The sequence below is a fragment of the Equus caballus genome, chromosome 7 (genome assembly GCF_041296265.1).
Source record: "Equus caballus isolate H_3958 breed thoroughbred chromosome 7, TB-T2T, whole genome shotgun sequence".
NCBI lineage: Eukaryota > Metazoa > Chordata > Mammalia > Perissodactyla > Equidae > Equus > Equus caballus.
The window spans coordinates 3,463,321-3,478,392 of NC_091690.1; the positions used below are offsets into that span (position 1 = coordinate 3,463,321).

At 53.8% G+C, this 15,072-nt stretch overlaps 1 protein-coding gene and 1 long non-coding RNA gene across 2 annotated transcripts; one reads left to right on the top strand and one right to left on the bottom strand.

Annotated features, from left to right (window-relative positions):
- Positions 1–4,409: 4,409 nt before the first annotated feature.
- ARRDC5 (arrestin domain containing 5) lies at positions 4,410–13,792 on the bottom strand. Its single transcript, XM_005611771.4, has 3 exons — positions 13,412–13,792; positions 11,685–11,890; positions 4,410–4,962 (listed from the first exon to the last, which is right to left on the bottom strand). The coding sequence occupies exons 1-3, from the start codon at positions 13,662–13,664 to the stop codon at positions 4,435–4,437; spliced, it is 987 nt and encodes a 328-aa protein (XP_005611828.4). The 5' UTR covers positions 13,665–13,792; the 3' UTR covers positions 4,410–4,434.
- On the top strand, positions 13,749–14,465 carry LOC106783359 (uncharacterized). Its single transcript, XR_001381117.3, has 2 exons — positions 13,749–14,094; positions 14,186–14,465. It is a non-coding gene; the product is annotated as an uncharacterized lncRNA (long non-coding RNA).
- The last annotated feature ends 607 nt before the right edge of the window (positions 14,466–15,072 follow it).

The window sequence follows — 15,072 nt, forward strand, 5'->3', positions numbered from 1 at the left end:
CCAGGGTCAGCGGAGTGATTTTCAAACCTGTTTTCTCAGATCCTTGCTCTCTATCCTATCTCCAGAGAAAAGCGCTCCGGACGTTTCCCCATAAGCCATAGGGTCAAGCCCGGTGCCCTTGGCCTAGCATTGCCAGCATTCAAAATGTTAAGCAAGCAGCGGGATGTGGGCATGTGTGGCAATGAACCTTGAAGGTCATCCGTATTTCAGGACCTGGTGGGGGAGGGGGGGAGTATCTTCCTGGCAGGGTTGGAAGGCTTCCTGGAAGAGGAGGCATCCATGCTGAGGCTCTGAAGGAAGCAGACGCCAAAAATCCAAAATGCTAGGAGCGGGAGAAGAATGAGGAGGGTGTGGCATCAGGCGAGTCAAGGGGACAGGATGTCTGGGGAAAGAGGAACGGTCCCCTATAAGGAATGCCGGAGAGAGAGTAGAAAGATAGCAGGGGTGGGGGTGCAGTGGGAGAGCTCCTCTCTGCAGAACAACGCAGGTAGCAGATATGGAAGGAATCCCCGAGATAGAGAAGTCATCATTTTGCACCCACCAGGGTGGGAAGTGATCCATGCAAGGGGCGTTCCATGGATGCAAAAGTATTGGGTGGAGAGCTGTAAGGGAAAAGGGCGTCACACAGGCTCAGAGCATGCTTCCCGCAGATTGCTTGTCACTTACGAAGGGGAACAGACATCTGTAACAGAAAGATCCGGTCGACACGCCCAGAACCAAGCGATCAAGGTTCACTTCGTCACCGCTAAGGTGACAAACCAGCATCGTGTGCCTCCTGGTGCCATGCACTGGGGAGGGCACAGTATCGTGTCTGAACGCTCACTGCCAGAAATGCATAGTCCCAATCTAGTCCTGAGGGCCCGTCGGGCTGTGGGAGATCCTACAAGACAGCCCGCCCAGGGCTCTGAACCATGAGACGTGAGACACACAAAAAATGCCGGGGGATGCACTAGGTTAAAAAAGAGAGGAAATAGGTCTAATAAGAAAATGCAACATGTGATCCCCACAGGAGCGTGTGTCCGTCTCCTACCGCCTTACTTCCCCCTTCAAAATCACAACTATAAAAGATATATTGGGGGGCTGGCCTGGTGGCATGGTGGTTAAGTTCACACGCTCCACCTCGATGGCCCGGGGTTCACGGGTTCGGATCCCAGGCACGGACCTACACACCGTTCATCAAGCTGTGCTGTGCTGGCATCCCACATATAAAACAGGAAGATGGGCCCAGATGTGAACTCAGGGATGATATTTCTCACCCCCCCAAAAAAGATATATTGGGTGAGAATGTCATATAATGCAGCTACTGTAGAAATCACTAGAGCAATTTCTTAAAAAATTAAACTTAGAATTGCCATATGGTCCAGCATTCAACTTCTGGGTATATACACAAAAGAACTGAGAGAGGGGCTCCAAGAAATATTTATTTGTACACCCGTGTTCATGGTGGCATTTTTCACAATAGCCAAAAGATGGGAACAACTTAAATGCCTATCCATGGATGAATGGGTAAACTCAATGGGGTCTGCCCAGACACTGGAATATTACGCAGCTGTGAAAAGGAAGGAGATCCTGACATCTGCTCCAATGTGGATGGACCTGGAGGACGTGATGCTCAGGGACGTGAGCCAGACACAGAGGGACACACACTGTGTGGTCCACTCACAGGAGGTCCCAGAGGAGCCACATCCACAGAGACAGAAAGTGGATGGGGGGCCAGGGGCTGGGGGAGGGGTGGGAGTCAGTGTTTCATGGGGACAGAGCTGCAGTTTGGGGAGATGGAAAGTTCTGGAAATGGATGGAGGGGATGGTGGCGCAAACGTGTGAATGTGCTTCATGCCACGGAGCTGGGCACTCAAAATGGTTACGATGGTGAATTTCATGTGATGTCTATTTTATGACAATAAAAAAGATACAGAAGACCGTGGGGCCATTTGAATAAGTGGCATCTATATGGGTGACGGTGTCGCCTCTGTGGAACCCGAGAGCGATCACGGTATCGTGGTCGCCTAGGAGAAGCTGCGAATTCTCCGGATGTGGGGTGGAGCGTGAGGCAAAAGGATGAAGTGAGATGATGCTCCAGCTTCAGAATCCTTTGGGGGAGAGAGAAGGAGGGAAAGGGCAGAGACGACCCGTGTCCACGCTCGGAGACCGCGGGGCAAGAGTCCCCGTCTGTCCCGTCACTCTTGCAACTCTTTCCTGTCGAACTGGAATTTTTCCGAATAAAAAGTCTAAGAAGATGCAGTAAAGACAAGGGCGGTGAGGCGACCATCGGTACGGTGACACGGAGGTCGCTGGGGCCTCGTTGGCGAGCTGCTGGGGTGGCGGGAGAAGCCGATGGGAGGGACCCAGGGGCCACAAGGCGTCAGCAGCGTCTGGCCGGCTCTTGCTGGGTTCCGGGGCTCTGAATGTGGCGTGTGTTCTTACTCTTTTAGTTTCCTCCAAACCCTAGGGGTGAATGCTATCGTTATGTCCATGTTACAGAGGGGGAAACTGAGGCTCAGAGAGGCGGAATCTCTTGTCCCAAAGCTGAAGGAAGTAGGGATAATATAGTGAGGCAGAATAACCCAAGAATGAATCTCAGTCCCTGCTCCGAAGGTGCCCCCTCTCCGGCCTCCGACATCCCACCTGGGAGGGGCCGTCGCCAGCTGGCTTACAACCCACTTCTGGGTTCTTGAAACCGGGCTTCCCACCCCGCAAGATGAGCGCATTCCTGAACACTGTTGTTATTTATTCATTCAACAAACACTCAGGAGCTGAGGCAGTGCTGGGGCCCCATGGAGGACTCTGCTGTGGTTCCCCTCACCTTAGTTGCCCCCCAGGCATAAAGCAGAGTTGGACACAGGCCTTTGCGGGGTGTGTGGTCAGGACTAGATGGAGGAAAGGACTGGGGAGCTCAGTAGAGAGTGAGAGGCAAGCCTGGAAGGCTTCCTGGAGGAGGTGGCATCAGCTCTGCAGCTTTGAAGAACACAGCCCTCTTGGACTGAGTTCTGGGGATGGGGGATGGCCTCTGGAGCCTCAAGGATGCCCAGGCTGGGGCTGAGGACATTGGGGCAAGCAAGACCACCCCCATGTCCCCCCTCCCTGCCAATTAAAAGCCTTTTTGCGAGTTTCCGGGAAGCGGGGCAGCCAGAGGACACCACCCCAGGAAGGTCACATCCCCAAGCCAGCAGGGGCACACCCCCACGCTGACCCACAGCAGCCCCATCCAGGGAGCCTGGACTCCCACCCCACAAGCTCTTTTGGAGACCCCCCCCAAAACATGGCCAAAAGTGAGGGGTCTCTCCTATGAAATAAATAATCATAATTAGAAAAGAAATCATTAAATCTGTGCATCCTATCCGCCCCACCTTCCTGCAAAAAAAAGTTTGATGTAAAACGGTGTCTCAGTTGGCACTACTCTGCCTTGTCTTCTGGAATCATCCGGAACCTTCTGGTCCACCATCTGCACACTAACAGAGGGCCTGCGGCCTGGGTGAGGCAGGTTGGGTTTTTTGCACCCTGCTGAGGCCTGGAGAAACTGTCAGAGTTATTAGCCCAGGAAGATGCTCTGTGGACCACGCCTTCATTCCTGACCACGCGGGGCCCTGTGGGCCCCAACACGGGCTGTGGGGACCCCACGGAGATCTTAAGTCGAGGAACGAGGTGGCCTCATTTGTGACGGGGGTCTTCTTGTTGCTTGGGAATTGGGTTGCCAGATAAAACACAGGACCCCCAGTTAAACTGGAACGTCACGTAAATGAGGAATGATTTTTTTAAGTATAAGCATAGCCCAAAGATGGCGTGGGCTATACTTATGCTAAAAAAAATTTCTCGTTCTTCTGAAATTCCAATTTAACTGGGCATTCTGGATTTTTATTTTCGGGGAGGACAGATTGTGGGGGACCAGGGCCAGGAGCCGGGATACCCGGGTTCAGGTGACCGCGCTGCTCCGGTGTCCCATGATGATGGATGGGACCAGGTGGAGGCAGAGGAGGGGAGAGAAATGGGAGGATTTGGGGTGGATTGGGGAGAAGGAGTCCCCGTGGCTTGTTGATGGGCTGGACGTGGGCGGAGGTGTGGCCCCGTTACCTGAGGGAGGTGGGGCAGACCGTGCAGGGCTGTGAGGGCAGGACGGACCTGGGTCAGAGACTACAGACGCAGCCCAGGGGCTCAGCAACTACCTGCCCCCGTGAATTGCCCCGGCCCCGGGTCTGTCCCCCTCGGCACAGCTGACGTGGGGACCGAGTCACTGTCTGTGGACCGTCCTGGGTGCCTCGGGGGCTGAGCAGCACCCCTGGCCATTCAGTGAATTTTCTTGGGATCAGAGACATGGATGCCCACGTGGCCGGGACTCGGAGGGGGCACCCAGACTCGTCCGAAGGCCATCTGTGCCCGACCAAGAAAGGGCAGCCGGTAGCATCTGATAAAGCTTTTAATATTTAGAAGTTTGGGCTTTTAATTCTGGCGCTCCGGGCTCTCGGGTACCACGCCCGCCTCCGGGAGCTGGCAGCTGCTCGAGTCCCGGGGGGCGCTGGTGATGATGATGGGCACAGTGACCTTCACGCTGCTCAGCGACCAGGGCAGGTGGACGGTGCCCACCAGCTCGTAGTGGGTGGTCATGATCCCGCCGTCCCGCGCGCCCCCGCTCACGGACAGCAGGAGCGGGAGGTTGAAGGCGCCCACAATCTTGGTGGTGGCGAAGGGCGCGATGGGGGTGTTGGCCTCCTGTCGCAACAGCTCGCTGCTGTCCACGCGCAGGCGCCGCTCCGCCTTGGGCGTGAAGCCCTCGTACTGGACGTGGCCGTACAGGGCGACGACGACCGTCTTGATGCACTTGCTGGTCTGGTTGTTGATCTCGGTGGTAAAGGCGACCTTCTCCCCCGGCACGAAGCTGTTCTTCTCCATCTGGATTTGGAGGGAGATGGTGCCCTGGCTGCAGCAATTGTAGGAGACCTTTCTCTCCGCCTCCACCAACAGAGGGTTCTAGAAGAATGAGGGGGGATGGACAACCATGAGCAATCGAGGCCACTTGCCTGCCTGACATTCCACCATTAGAGCAGCCTTGAGCCTTAGGGGACTGTCCTGATAAGAGACACTGAGATGCCGTCTGGAGCCGTGGGGATTTTGCACCCAAAAGCCTGGAGTGTGCCATCCCCCAGCTTCCTCTAAGCAAAGCCATTTGCCACGCTGAGTATCACTTCCTTATCTGCCAAACAGGCCTAAGAAATCCACAAGACCCTCGCTTCATCTCCACCTCGGTGACTCAATTGCTGTGTGACCTTGAACAAGCCGCTTGACTTCTCTGAGTCCTGGTTTTCTGGAAGACAGGGAATGTCTTACAGTCTTAAGTCCCCGACCTAGGGCTTGCCCAAGGAGTTCAGACTTGAGGAGAAGATATGATGGGGTCTGAATCGGGGAAAGAAAACTGTGGAGTTGAAATTATGTCACGTGTTTGAAGAAGTGCCTTACAACACAGCTATTCCAGCAGCCGGTCAGCGGCCGGATTGCCAATAAAGCCACATGTACATTATGTTTAATGTGTGGCTTGGGTAACATTTTGCTTTTTGGGAGTTTAGAAGGATTCATTCCCTACTTTTTCTGCGTTCTGGTATCTTCTTCTAGAGGAACTTGATACTTTTTACAAGAGTGTGTGTGTGTGTGTGTGTGTGTGTGTGTTCCCTTCATACCAAAAAACAGGAAGAGAGAGAGTATAGTGTAACAAATATTTCCAAACTCCCCTCCCACACCCCCGTCCACATCAAGTGGGTAACCTGAAATTGGCCAAAATGGGGGTATTTCCGCCATGGAAATTGGCAAATGGCGCCAGAGCCGGTTGTTAGGTTTCCCAGCACAGCACTGCCCGGTCCTACTATGTGCTTTATTTCTCGCCATTCAGGATTTGCCCCGATTTGCCTCAGATCTCGGCTCCTCTGAGAAAAAACACGTCCAGGTTGTACAACCGTTTGAATGGACCTAACGCTCCTGAACCAGACGCTAAAAAATGGTTACAAGGGTCAATTTTGTTAGGTGTGTTTTTCCACCATTGAAAATACAAATAAATAAAATAGCTGAGATGGAGCGGAACCTCCTGTGTCCCCCAGATGCCGTTTGCTCTCCTCCCTCCTCAGCGGTGACCGTTGTGCTGAATTTGGGGTTCCTGTGCACTTTTTAAAGGCTCTTTAACGTGCTTAGGAATGCAACTCAGGCATGAAAACCCCGCAAGCTAATGTATAACTTGGTGCGTTATCAAAAGGGCGCCTCCCGTGACTTCCACCCAAGGCAGGAAGTAGAAATTCACCAGTTTCGCCCCCAAAGTCCCTCACGCGTGCCCAGCCCCGCCTCGACAACGACAAATATCCCGAATTTTATGGTCATCTCTTTCTCGTAGCTGATACATTTATTCTCATACTACCTACACGGAGGGACCTACACGAGATATACTGTTCTAGAAAAAATTGTGTAAAGAATAATAGAAACAAGTCCAAACGTATCTTCTAACCAGTTTAAGAAATAAAATACTGGGGCCGGTCCTGTGGTGCCATGGTTAAGTTCGCACGCTCTGCTTTGGTGGCCCTGGATTCGAGGGTTCAAATCCTGGGCTTGGACCTATGTACTCATCAAGCCATGCTGTGGTGGTGACCCACATACAAAATAGAGGGAGATTGGCACGGATGTTAGCTCAGGGCCAGTCTTCCTCACCAAAAAAAATTAAAAAAAGAAAGAAAGAAAACATTGCCAATTCCGACTGAAATCTCGTGGGTTCTGTGTGCTTTCAGTCTGGGCTCCCTCTCCTTCTTGGCACAGCCGGCCGTCACCTGAATTGGGCATTTGTAATCCTCACGTGAATTTTTATAATATCTAGGGATCCCTCTATTCACGGTAGAAATATATAGCATTGTATTCCATGTTTTAATCCTTTGAATAAATCAGGCTGCAGATATTCTCCAGCAACTTGCTATTTTTGCTCAACGTTCTGTTTGCAACGCATTCGTGCGGGTGCCTGTCACTGTCATTCATTTGTTTTCACGAGGGCAACTGAGTGTGTTGGAAAATAACCTGTTCACTCATCTCCCCCGTGATGGACGTTTACGTTGTTGCCACGTGTTTAATGTTTTCAGAAGGGGCATCCTGAAGACGTTTTTCTTGGGCTGACACCCGAGAGTTGCTCTGGGGCCTGAGTTGGCCAACTTTTTCTGCGATGGGCCTGATAATAAATATTTTAGGCTTTGCAGGACCCATAAGGTATTTGTCATATGTGGTTCCTTTTTTTTTTTCTTTGAGGAAGATTGGCCCTGAGCTAACATCTGCTAACATCTGCCACCAATCCTCCTCTTTTTGCTGAGGAAGACTGGCCCTGAGCTCACATCCGTGCCCATCTTCCTCTACTTTATATGTGGGACGCCTGCCACAGCCTGGCTTGCCAAGCGGTGTCATGTCCGCACCTGGGATCCAAACCGGCGAACCCAGGGCTGCCAAAGCAGAACGTGCACACTTAACCGCTGCACCACCAGGCTGGCCCCTATGATTCCTTTTTTTTTTTTTATCCACAACTCACATTTAAAACACAGATTTTATTATTGTGGCAAAGCACACAAATCTATACGTCTATCTGCGTCTAGATGTAGATATACAACTGCTGATATTTCTGATTCTGTTTAGTCTATTCACTTAAAAAATGTTGACTGTGACCCTCTGAATTTAGTTTTCTGTTATTTCTAGTTTATTCTATCCTATTATTTAGTTTTATAGAAAACTAAAATTTTATTATTTAATTTTTTTTTTTTTTTGGTGAGGAAGATTGTCCCTAAGCTATCTATGCCAATCTTCCTCTACTTTGTATGTGGGTCGCCACCACAGCCTGGCTTGACGCATGGTGTAGGTCTGTGCCCAGCATCAGAACCCGTGAACCCCAGGCCACTGAAGCAGAGCGCGCCAGATTTAACCACTATGCCGTAGGCCAGCCCCAAACTGAAATTTTGTAACCTACCAAATTAATTTTTTTCTGGTAAATTCTATTCTATTCTATGTATTTAATACTACTCTATTTTGTCCTAAACATTGATTTTATAAAAATAAAGTTCATGGCAACCCACTAAATGGATATTTTCTGACATATTCTATTCTCTCATTTTAAACAGTTGACCGCAACCCGCCAAACTGATTTTGCCTGCTATTTCCTATTCTACTTATTTGAATCTCTGTTCTGATTTCTTATTTTATTTTTTAAAAAATGCAACCTATGAAACTGATTTCTTTCTATTTTCTATTTTGGTGTTGCCTGTTCTCTCATTTGGTAAAAAAAGAAAAGAAAAGAAAAAATGTGTTGTAACCCACTAAATTGATTTTGCAACCCGCAAAGGGGTCGTGACCCCAGGTTTGAAAAACGCTGCTCCAGGTGGGCTGTCTGGCCCCTCAGAGACCTGGGGCCGACCCCAGACCCTTGGTGACCTCCTCACCTCCGCCCTTTGCCCCTGGGGCCTGCCTCCCCAGGCCTCCCTGCTTCCCCTCTCGGGTCAGGCCCTTTCATTGGAAATCCCTCCAGTCTTATTCGAAAATTCGTCGCATGCGTTAGGACCCCGCAGCCATTAAGGATCTCCGTGCCCTAACTCACGGCTGGGCCTGTCGTTCTGTCCTGGTCCTGGAGGAGATGCCAAGAGGAACCAGGGGTGGCCCAGGGCAGACCCCCCACCCCAATGCCAGGCCGGGCAGGGTGGCCAAGGGCCCCCAATTCCTGAGAATGTCGGGGTGCAAACTCAACCTTGGATTTATGTCCTGGATCTGGGAGTTTTCTGGACCCCCACAGTCCTCTGGCTTATTTGCAGTTTTGGAGGGGTTCCGTCATTCAGTCGATTTGCATGCACTTGGTGCCAAGTGCAAGGAGAAGCCGCAGCGGTGGGGACCCACCAAGCGTCTGCCCTGGTTGGGGAGATGGATGCATCCACGGGATGCAGACAAGGAACCAGGGCGTTTCCAACAGGGATGGAGAGGAGGCTGTGGCGGGACCCAGAATGGGGCGCTCAGGGGGTCCGGGTGGGGGGCTCCCTGAGCATCGATGGTCAGGCAAGGTTTTGGGGACAAGCTCGTCTCCCGAACGGTCCCCACTGCTGGAAGGCGGGATGGGCCACGTCGTTCAAAACCCCAAAGGTACAAAGAGTTGGGGGGGGGGATGTGGAGAAATCGGGACCCACACGCACGGCTGGAGGGGATGGGAAAGCGGGCGGCCACCACGGAAAATGGCCTGGCGGGTCCTCAAGAGGGGAAACGGTTACCATCCAACCCGGCAATTCCATTCCTGGGCGTCTAGTCGAGAGAAATGGAAAACACGTCCCCACAAAGCTTTCGTCACCAGGAAACGGAAACAACCCAAATGCCCATCAGTGGATGATGGATCCACACACACGTGTCCACCCTACACGCCGGAATATTACGCAGCCGTGAAGAGGAGCGAGGCCCTGACACAGCCGCACGTGGACGGACCTGCACACACGACACTCAGGGAGAAAAGCAGACACAGAAGGACACATGGCGTGTGACACCCATGGACGGGAAACATCCAGAACAGTCAGATCTACAGACAGAGAGCGGGCTCGTGGGGGCCAGGGGCTGGGGGTGCAGGTGGGGGTGACTGCTGATGGGGACGGGGCTTCTTTTCAGGTTCACGGAATGTTCTAGAACTAGACAGAGAGGATGGTTGTGCCACTACGGGAATGTACCCAAACCCACTGAACTGCCACTTTCAGTGGATGAATTATAAGGTACATGAATTATATCTCAATCAGGCTGTTAAAAAAAGAAAACTGCAAGGGGAAGCGTTTGGCCGGCCGCCCCCCGCCCTGGGGACGGCGTCCGTTGCCCGTTTCTCTGGTCTCCCTCCGGGGACGTCTGTCGCACCTGCGAGGAAGTGCGTTTCTTGTTTTTATCACCAACGTGCCAAACTAGACCTGCTGCTCTGAACTTGGCTGCATTCGCGCCACCCGGTACCTAGGAGATCCCGACAGGGCGAGCCCCTCCGTCTGTCTGTCCGTCTGTCTGTCTGTCATGTATTTACAGAACATTCCTTTGATGCCATCCTCCTACTTGAATCCCCTTAGCGACGAACATTTAGGCGGATTCCGGTGTTTTGCCACCACAAACGGTGCTGCCAGAGGTCACCTCACACACGTGAAGGGATATCAGGAGGAGAAGTTTCTAGAAGGGAAACGGCTGGGCAAAGCGCATGCTCATTTGAATCTGGATAGGTGCGGCCGAAGATGTGGCTTTTGAGTAAAGGTGGGAAGGGTGAGGAGCAAGGATAGGAAGGCTGTATGTAGTGTTCCAGGCAGAGGCACGGCCCGTGCAAAGGCCCTGGGGCAGGCCTGTGGGAGGAACAGCGAGGAGGCCCGTGTGGCTGGAGCAGAGGGAGGAGGGAGGGCAGGGAAGGGACGGGGCAGGTCGTGCGGGGCCTGGGGGGCAGTGGGAAGGACTCCAGCCTTTACCCTGTGGGCAGAGGAAGGTCATCACCTGTCTCCCTCTGGCTACTCTGAGGTCAAGACTTAGGGGTCAAGAGTCTGCCTTTACTTGGACCAGAGCAGTGGCCTCTGCCCTCCTCCCCCAGCTCCTGCCCTCCCCCTGCCCCCCATGGTCTATCCCCCCCAAAGCAGCCAGAGGGAGTCAGGCACCCAGAGAGGGGACGGAGCCAGCTCGGGGTCACACAGCACGTAGTGGGTCGGGCCAGCCTTGAGTTGGTCTGCTCCTCTCAGGGCTGACCCACCCCTCCCAGCCTCTCCCCATCCTGGGACCCTCCTGGACTGTCCCCTGCGGCTGGCCAGGCCAGCAACGATCCTTGTGATGCAGATAAGAACACCGACGGTGGCAGCAGCGACAAGGTTTACGGGTGACGCCCAGGCACTGGGCGAAGCCGAGGCCCGGCATTACCTCCTCTCACTGCTCCTTCCACGACCCAGGAGGCCAGCACTGTCTCCATGCCCATTTTACAGACCAGGAAATGGGGGCCCAGAGAGGGAATGCCACTCGCGGAGGGTCACACAGCAGGTGGGTGGTGGGCACTGAGATTATAACCTGCGCCTCGGAAATGAAAAGGCCAGCCCCCTCTGCCACCACATTTCTGATAACAAATGAGTCCCCCGGGGGAGGTGAAGCGACTTTGGCCAACGTTGCTCCACCCGCCCCAACTTCCGCCTTTGCACCTGGCCTCCAGAAGCCAGCCAGAAAACCTCCGCAGGGCCCTTCCTTCCCGCGGGACCGAGGCCGCCCCCTCTCCTGGATTTGTGGGGTGGGGAGGTGCAGGGGGGCACCAACTCCATTGTCTGGGGGCTCAAAGGCCCCCCGAGAGTCACAGCATCCTGGCCTCTCTCTCGCTCCGGGGGTCACAGTGGGCTCGGGCTTGACTGACTGCGGGGTCAAGGGCATTCAGGGCCAGATTGTTCTTTGCAGGGGGCCGTCCTGGGCGCTGTGGGGGCCTGAGCAGCATCTCTGGTCCCCACCCACCCACTCATGCAGGAGCTCCCCCCACAGTGCGACAGCCACCGATGTCCCCAGACGTCGCCCAGTGCATGACAGCCCCTGCCCTGCCTTCTGATGCCCCTGTATGGGGGCCTGGGGAGCCCCCAGCATGTCGCCTTCTGGGTCCCCTGCCCGCCCCCTGCCCGCCCCCTGCCCCCCTGCCTGCGGGGCCCAGCCTGGCCACACTCCGCCCCCGTGGCTACCTGCGCCGGGCTCTCTTGGTGGCCATCCGAGGTCCCTTGAACCAACAGGTACATCCTCCTCTTGGCCAGGACGTGCTCCCGGCCCATGCAGGAGGCCTGTATGAAGTAGGAGACGTGGCCCGTTCTGCTGCTGAAGGTAGAAGGAAGCCTGGGAGGTAAGTTGAAATGGAAGTCAAAGATGTGGCTGCCTGCACTTAACCAATTATCTGAAAGCGAAACACACCAACGCCATCAGAAGGTTCTGGAAGCTTTTTTGGGGGGGTTCATTTGTTTTTTTTCTTTTCTTCCTCTTTATTTACTCTGTTGGCTGGGAGGTTTTACTAGACTCGGCCTGTCTGTCCCTGGCAGCTAGGCTGGACTCTGCATTCCGAGCGACCCGCACGGCCCCTGAAGGTCCATCGCACGTTCAGTCAACAAACACTTCCTGAGCGCCGACTGTGTGTCAGACGCTATTTTAGGCAGCGTTGACAGCAGCGAGCAGGGCAGGCAGAACTCGCTGGCCCACATACAGTAGGTGCTTAATATTTGCTGATGGCCTGAGTGGCGACCGAGGACCGTGGAGGGATCCCGCCTCCCCCACTTCTGGGACCTCCAAGTTTTATTATTTTTTTTCTTGCATTTCTGCAAAACCCTCTCCTTATGGTGTTTTCCCCTCCTGACGGTCAGCCCGAGGACAGCAGGGACTGTGTTTTACTCAGTGATGCATCCCCAGCCCGTGACACAGTGTTGTACACAGAAGGTGCTTGATAAATGTTTCTGAAAGAAACGAAGGAACCCATCGAAGGCTTGGGCTGATGCTTTTGAGGGGAAATGCCTGGAAATGGGAAACAGTCCCCCTCCCCCGGATGCTGGGGGTGGTCCGTGGCGGGGGAGTGTTTCGGTTGAAAGAACCAACACTTATTAAGCACTTACTGTATACCCAGCCCTCTTCTAAGTCCTCCACATGCCATTCAATCATAGCATCCTCAACATAATCTCATGAAGTGGGATTTTTTTCCTGGTCCCGTTATCCCGACGGGTTAACGGGGACCCAGACGGGCGACATAATTGCTGAGTACTAAGCCCGGCATGTCGCTCTCCTCGCCCAGGGCTGCTCCGCCTCCCTTCACTCAGATCTGAGCTCTGAGCTCGGCAGTCGTGTCTTGGGAGAGCCCTCCACGACGGCCCTATCTAAAATTTAAAAATCTAAAATTAAAGTCGGTTCGGGCCAGCCCTGGCCAAGTGTTCTGCGTGGCAGTGGAACCCCAGGACCAGCCCCCTGGACACATTTTGCAAAGGACGGGTCCTTCCTGACCGCTCAGGTCCCGTGATGTCTGTCCAGACTTGGGATCTGACGCTGGTGAAAGTGGGATTAATTCGCCTTCTGGCCTGGGCTTCTGTCTCCCGTCTCTTTCCCTGTGCTCACACGAGTCCTTATTTTGTCCCCTCGGGTCTCACTGCCAGAGGGAGATTTCATCCAGAAAATTAAAAGAAAGATGTTTTATGGGCCTCCCAACGGTGGACATTGGCCCAAGCATAGAATTTTTCCAAGGGGATAGCTTTGAACCTTCATTCTGAATATCTGGCTTCCGCTCAGCTCCTTAGTCTTATTTTCACGTTATGTGTATCTGATGGTCATTGTTCTGCACGGCTTCCCTTCTAGGTTTGTTGATCGACTAACAGATGTGTTTCCCTTCCAGACCCAGCTTCCTATCATGGCTAGGGTTGGCTGCCAGCCTCGCCCTTACCCTTCACGGGGAACGTCTTTGTCTTATGCACGTAGTCGGCCTTGTTGTTGCAAATAACATCTCTGCTGTAATCGCGGGAGGCCCCGGTTTCTTCCTTCCACTCCACGTAACCCCGTCCCACGAGCTCCACCTTCACGATGGGGTTCACCAGGGTGCTGTTCAGGGTTAGAACCACCTGCCCTTTGACGCTGGAGCCCGCCAGGTAGATGGCATCTTTGGGCAGCAGTAACTCGATCGACTTCACCACAGACATGGGGGGTCGGGGCGGGGGGAAACATTCTCCCCTCTCCCCCAGGCCACTGAGATCTCCTTGGTCACAGCGAGATCACCTGTCTGTGACATCAGCCAGCCAGGGTTCCGGGAAGGGGTCCCCCGCGGCCAGGAGGGGAGGCAAGGGTGATGTCTGGGGGGGCCGGATGGTAGCTCAGGATCCCCAAATTCCTCACTGGTTCGTGAAATGGGAGCCTGACTGCTTTTTCCTAGGAAATAACAATTAGGAGGTCCCCAGGCTCCCGGCCACGTCGGGGACACCTGTCCTCACGCCTGGGGGTTGGGGGCCCGGAAGGGAAGAATTTTTCCAACCGCTCTGGCGAGGCTGGCATCACGGGCTCCATTTACAGATCGAGAGGCAGGGGGAGGGAGCCCAGAGGCGTTTTCTGCTCCATCGACGGCCCCCCAAGACGGTATGCGCACCCCACGGGGCCCACATACCGGTTTGGGGTCACACGCAGACGGACAATCATTGTCATTTTAATGGCTCTATATTTACACCAGTCCGTGTTAGAAAAAGCTCACGGAGATTCTGGACGTGAAATCGAGTGTGTTCTCAAGATGCTGGGAGCACTGTGCGCGAGCCACCTAAACGCGGACCCCGCCGTCAAGCGCCATCTTCCTGCACGACTGACCTTTCTCCTGACCCTGCGTCTCCTCATTGGACGGGAAGTCCCTCCAGGGTGGGACTTAGTCTCAGGAAGGTCTGCTTCCGCCGGTGTCTGCCAGACCCAGGGCATGGTTTGGATGAGGCAGGTTAATAAAAGTTTGTTGAGTGACTTAATGACCTTCGAGAGCACGCGTCGTGTTGCAAAAGGGAAACCAAGACCCTTCGCTCTCTAGGCGTTATTCCCGGCCACGGCCCAAGGGGGAGGGACACTGAAGAAGAAGAGGGGCTAGGAAGTGTCCATTCTCCCGATTCTGGCAGACCTCATTCATTGTCTCTATCGGTTCTTGCTTCATTTTATGTGATATCTTTCGTGCCCAACAGTATCTCGTCTCCCTAACTGGTTTGTTAGCTTCTTTCGGAGATGTCTGCCATGGTCTCTTATTCACGTTCAATTAACCAAAGCAACCTCTCTGACTTTCTCGAAACAACTAGAGAAATGAGGCCCCCAAGATCTTTTCTGCAAGGAAAGCCAGACCCTCCCTCTACGTTTCTTCAGACATCCCGGGAGCCTGGGTGATGATGCCCTGCAGTGAACAATGTATTCCCTCTGTGGGCATGTTGAGTTTTTGCAACAGCAGGCACACACAGACGAAATGCCCTGACCAGGAACAGGCCGGCTTCCTGCGCCTGGTGGTGTCAACTGGAAAGATCTCCTTTTCCCCTTTAAACTCCTGTAGGCCTGGTTGACACCTGCCCACCCCCATGACGTGGTCGCTGTGTG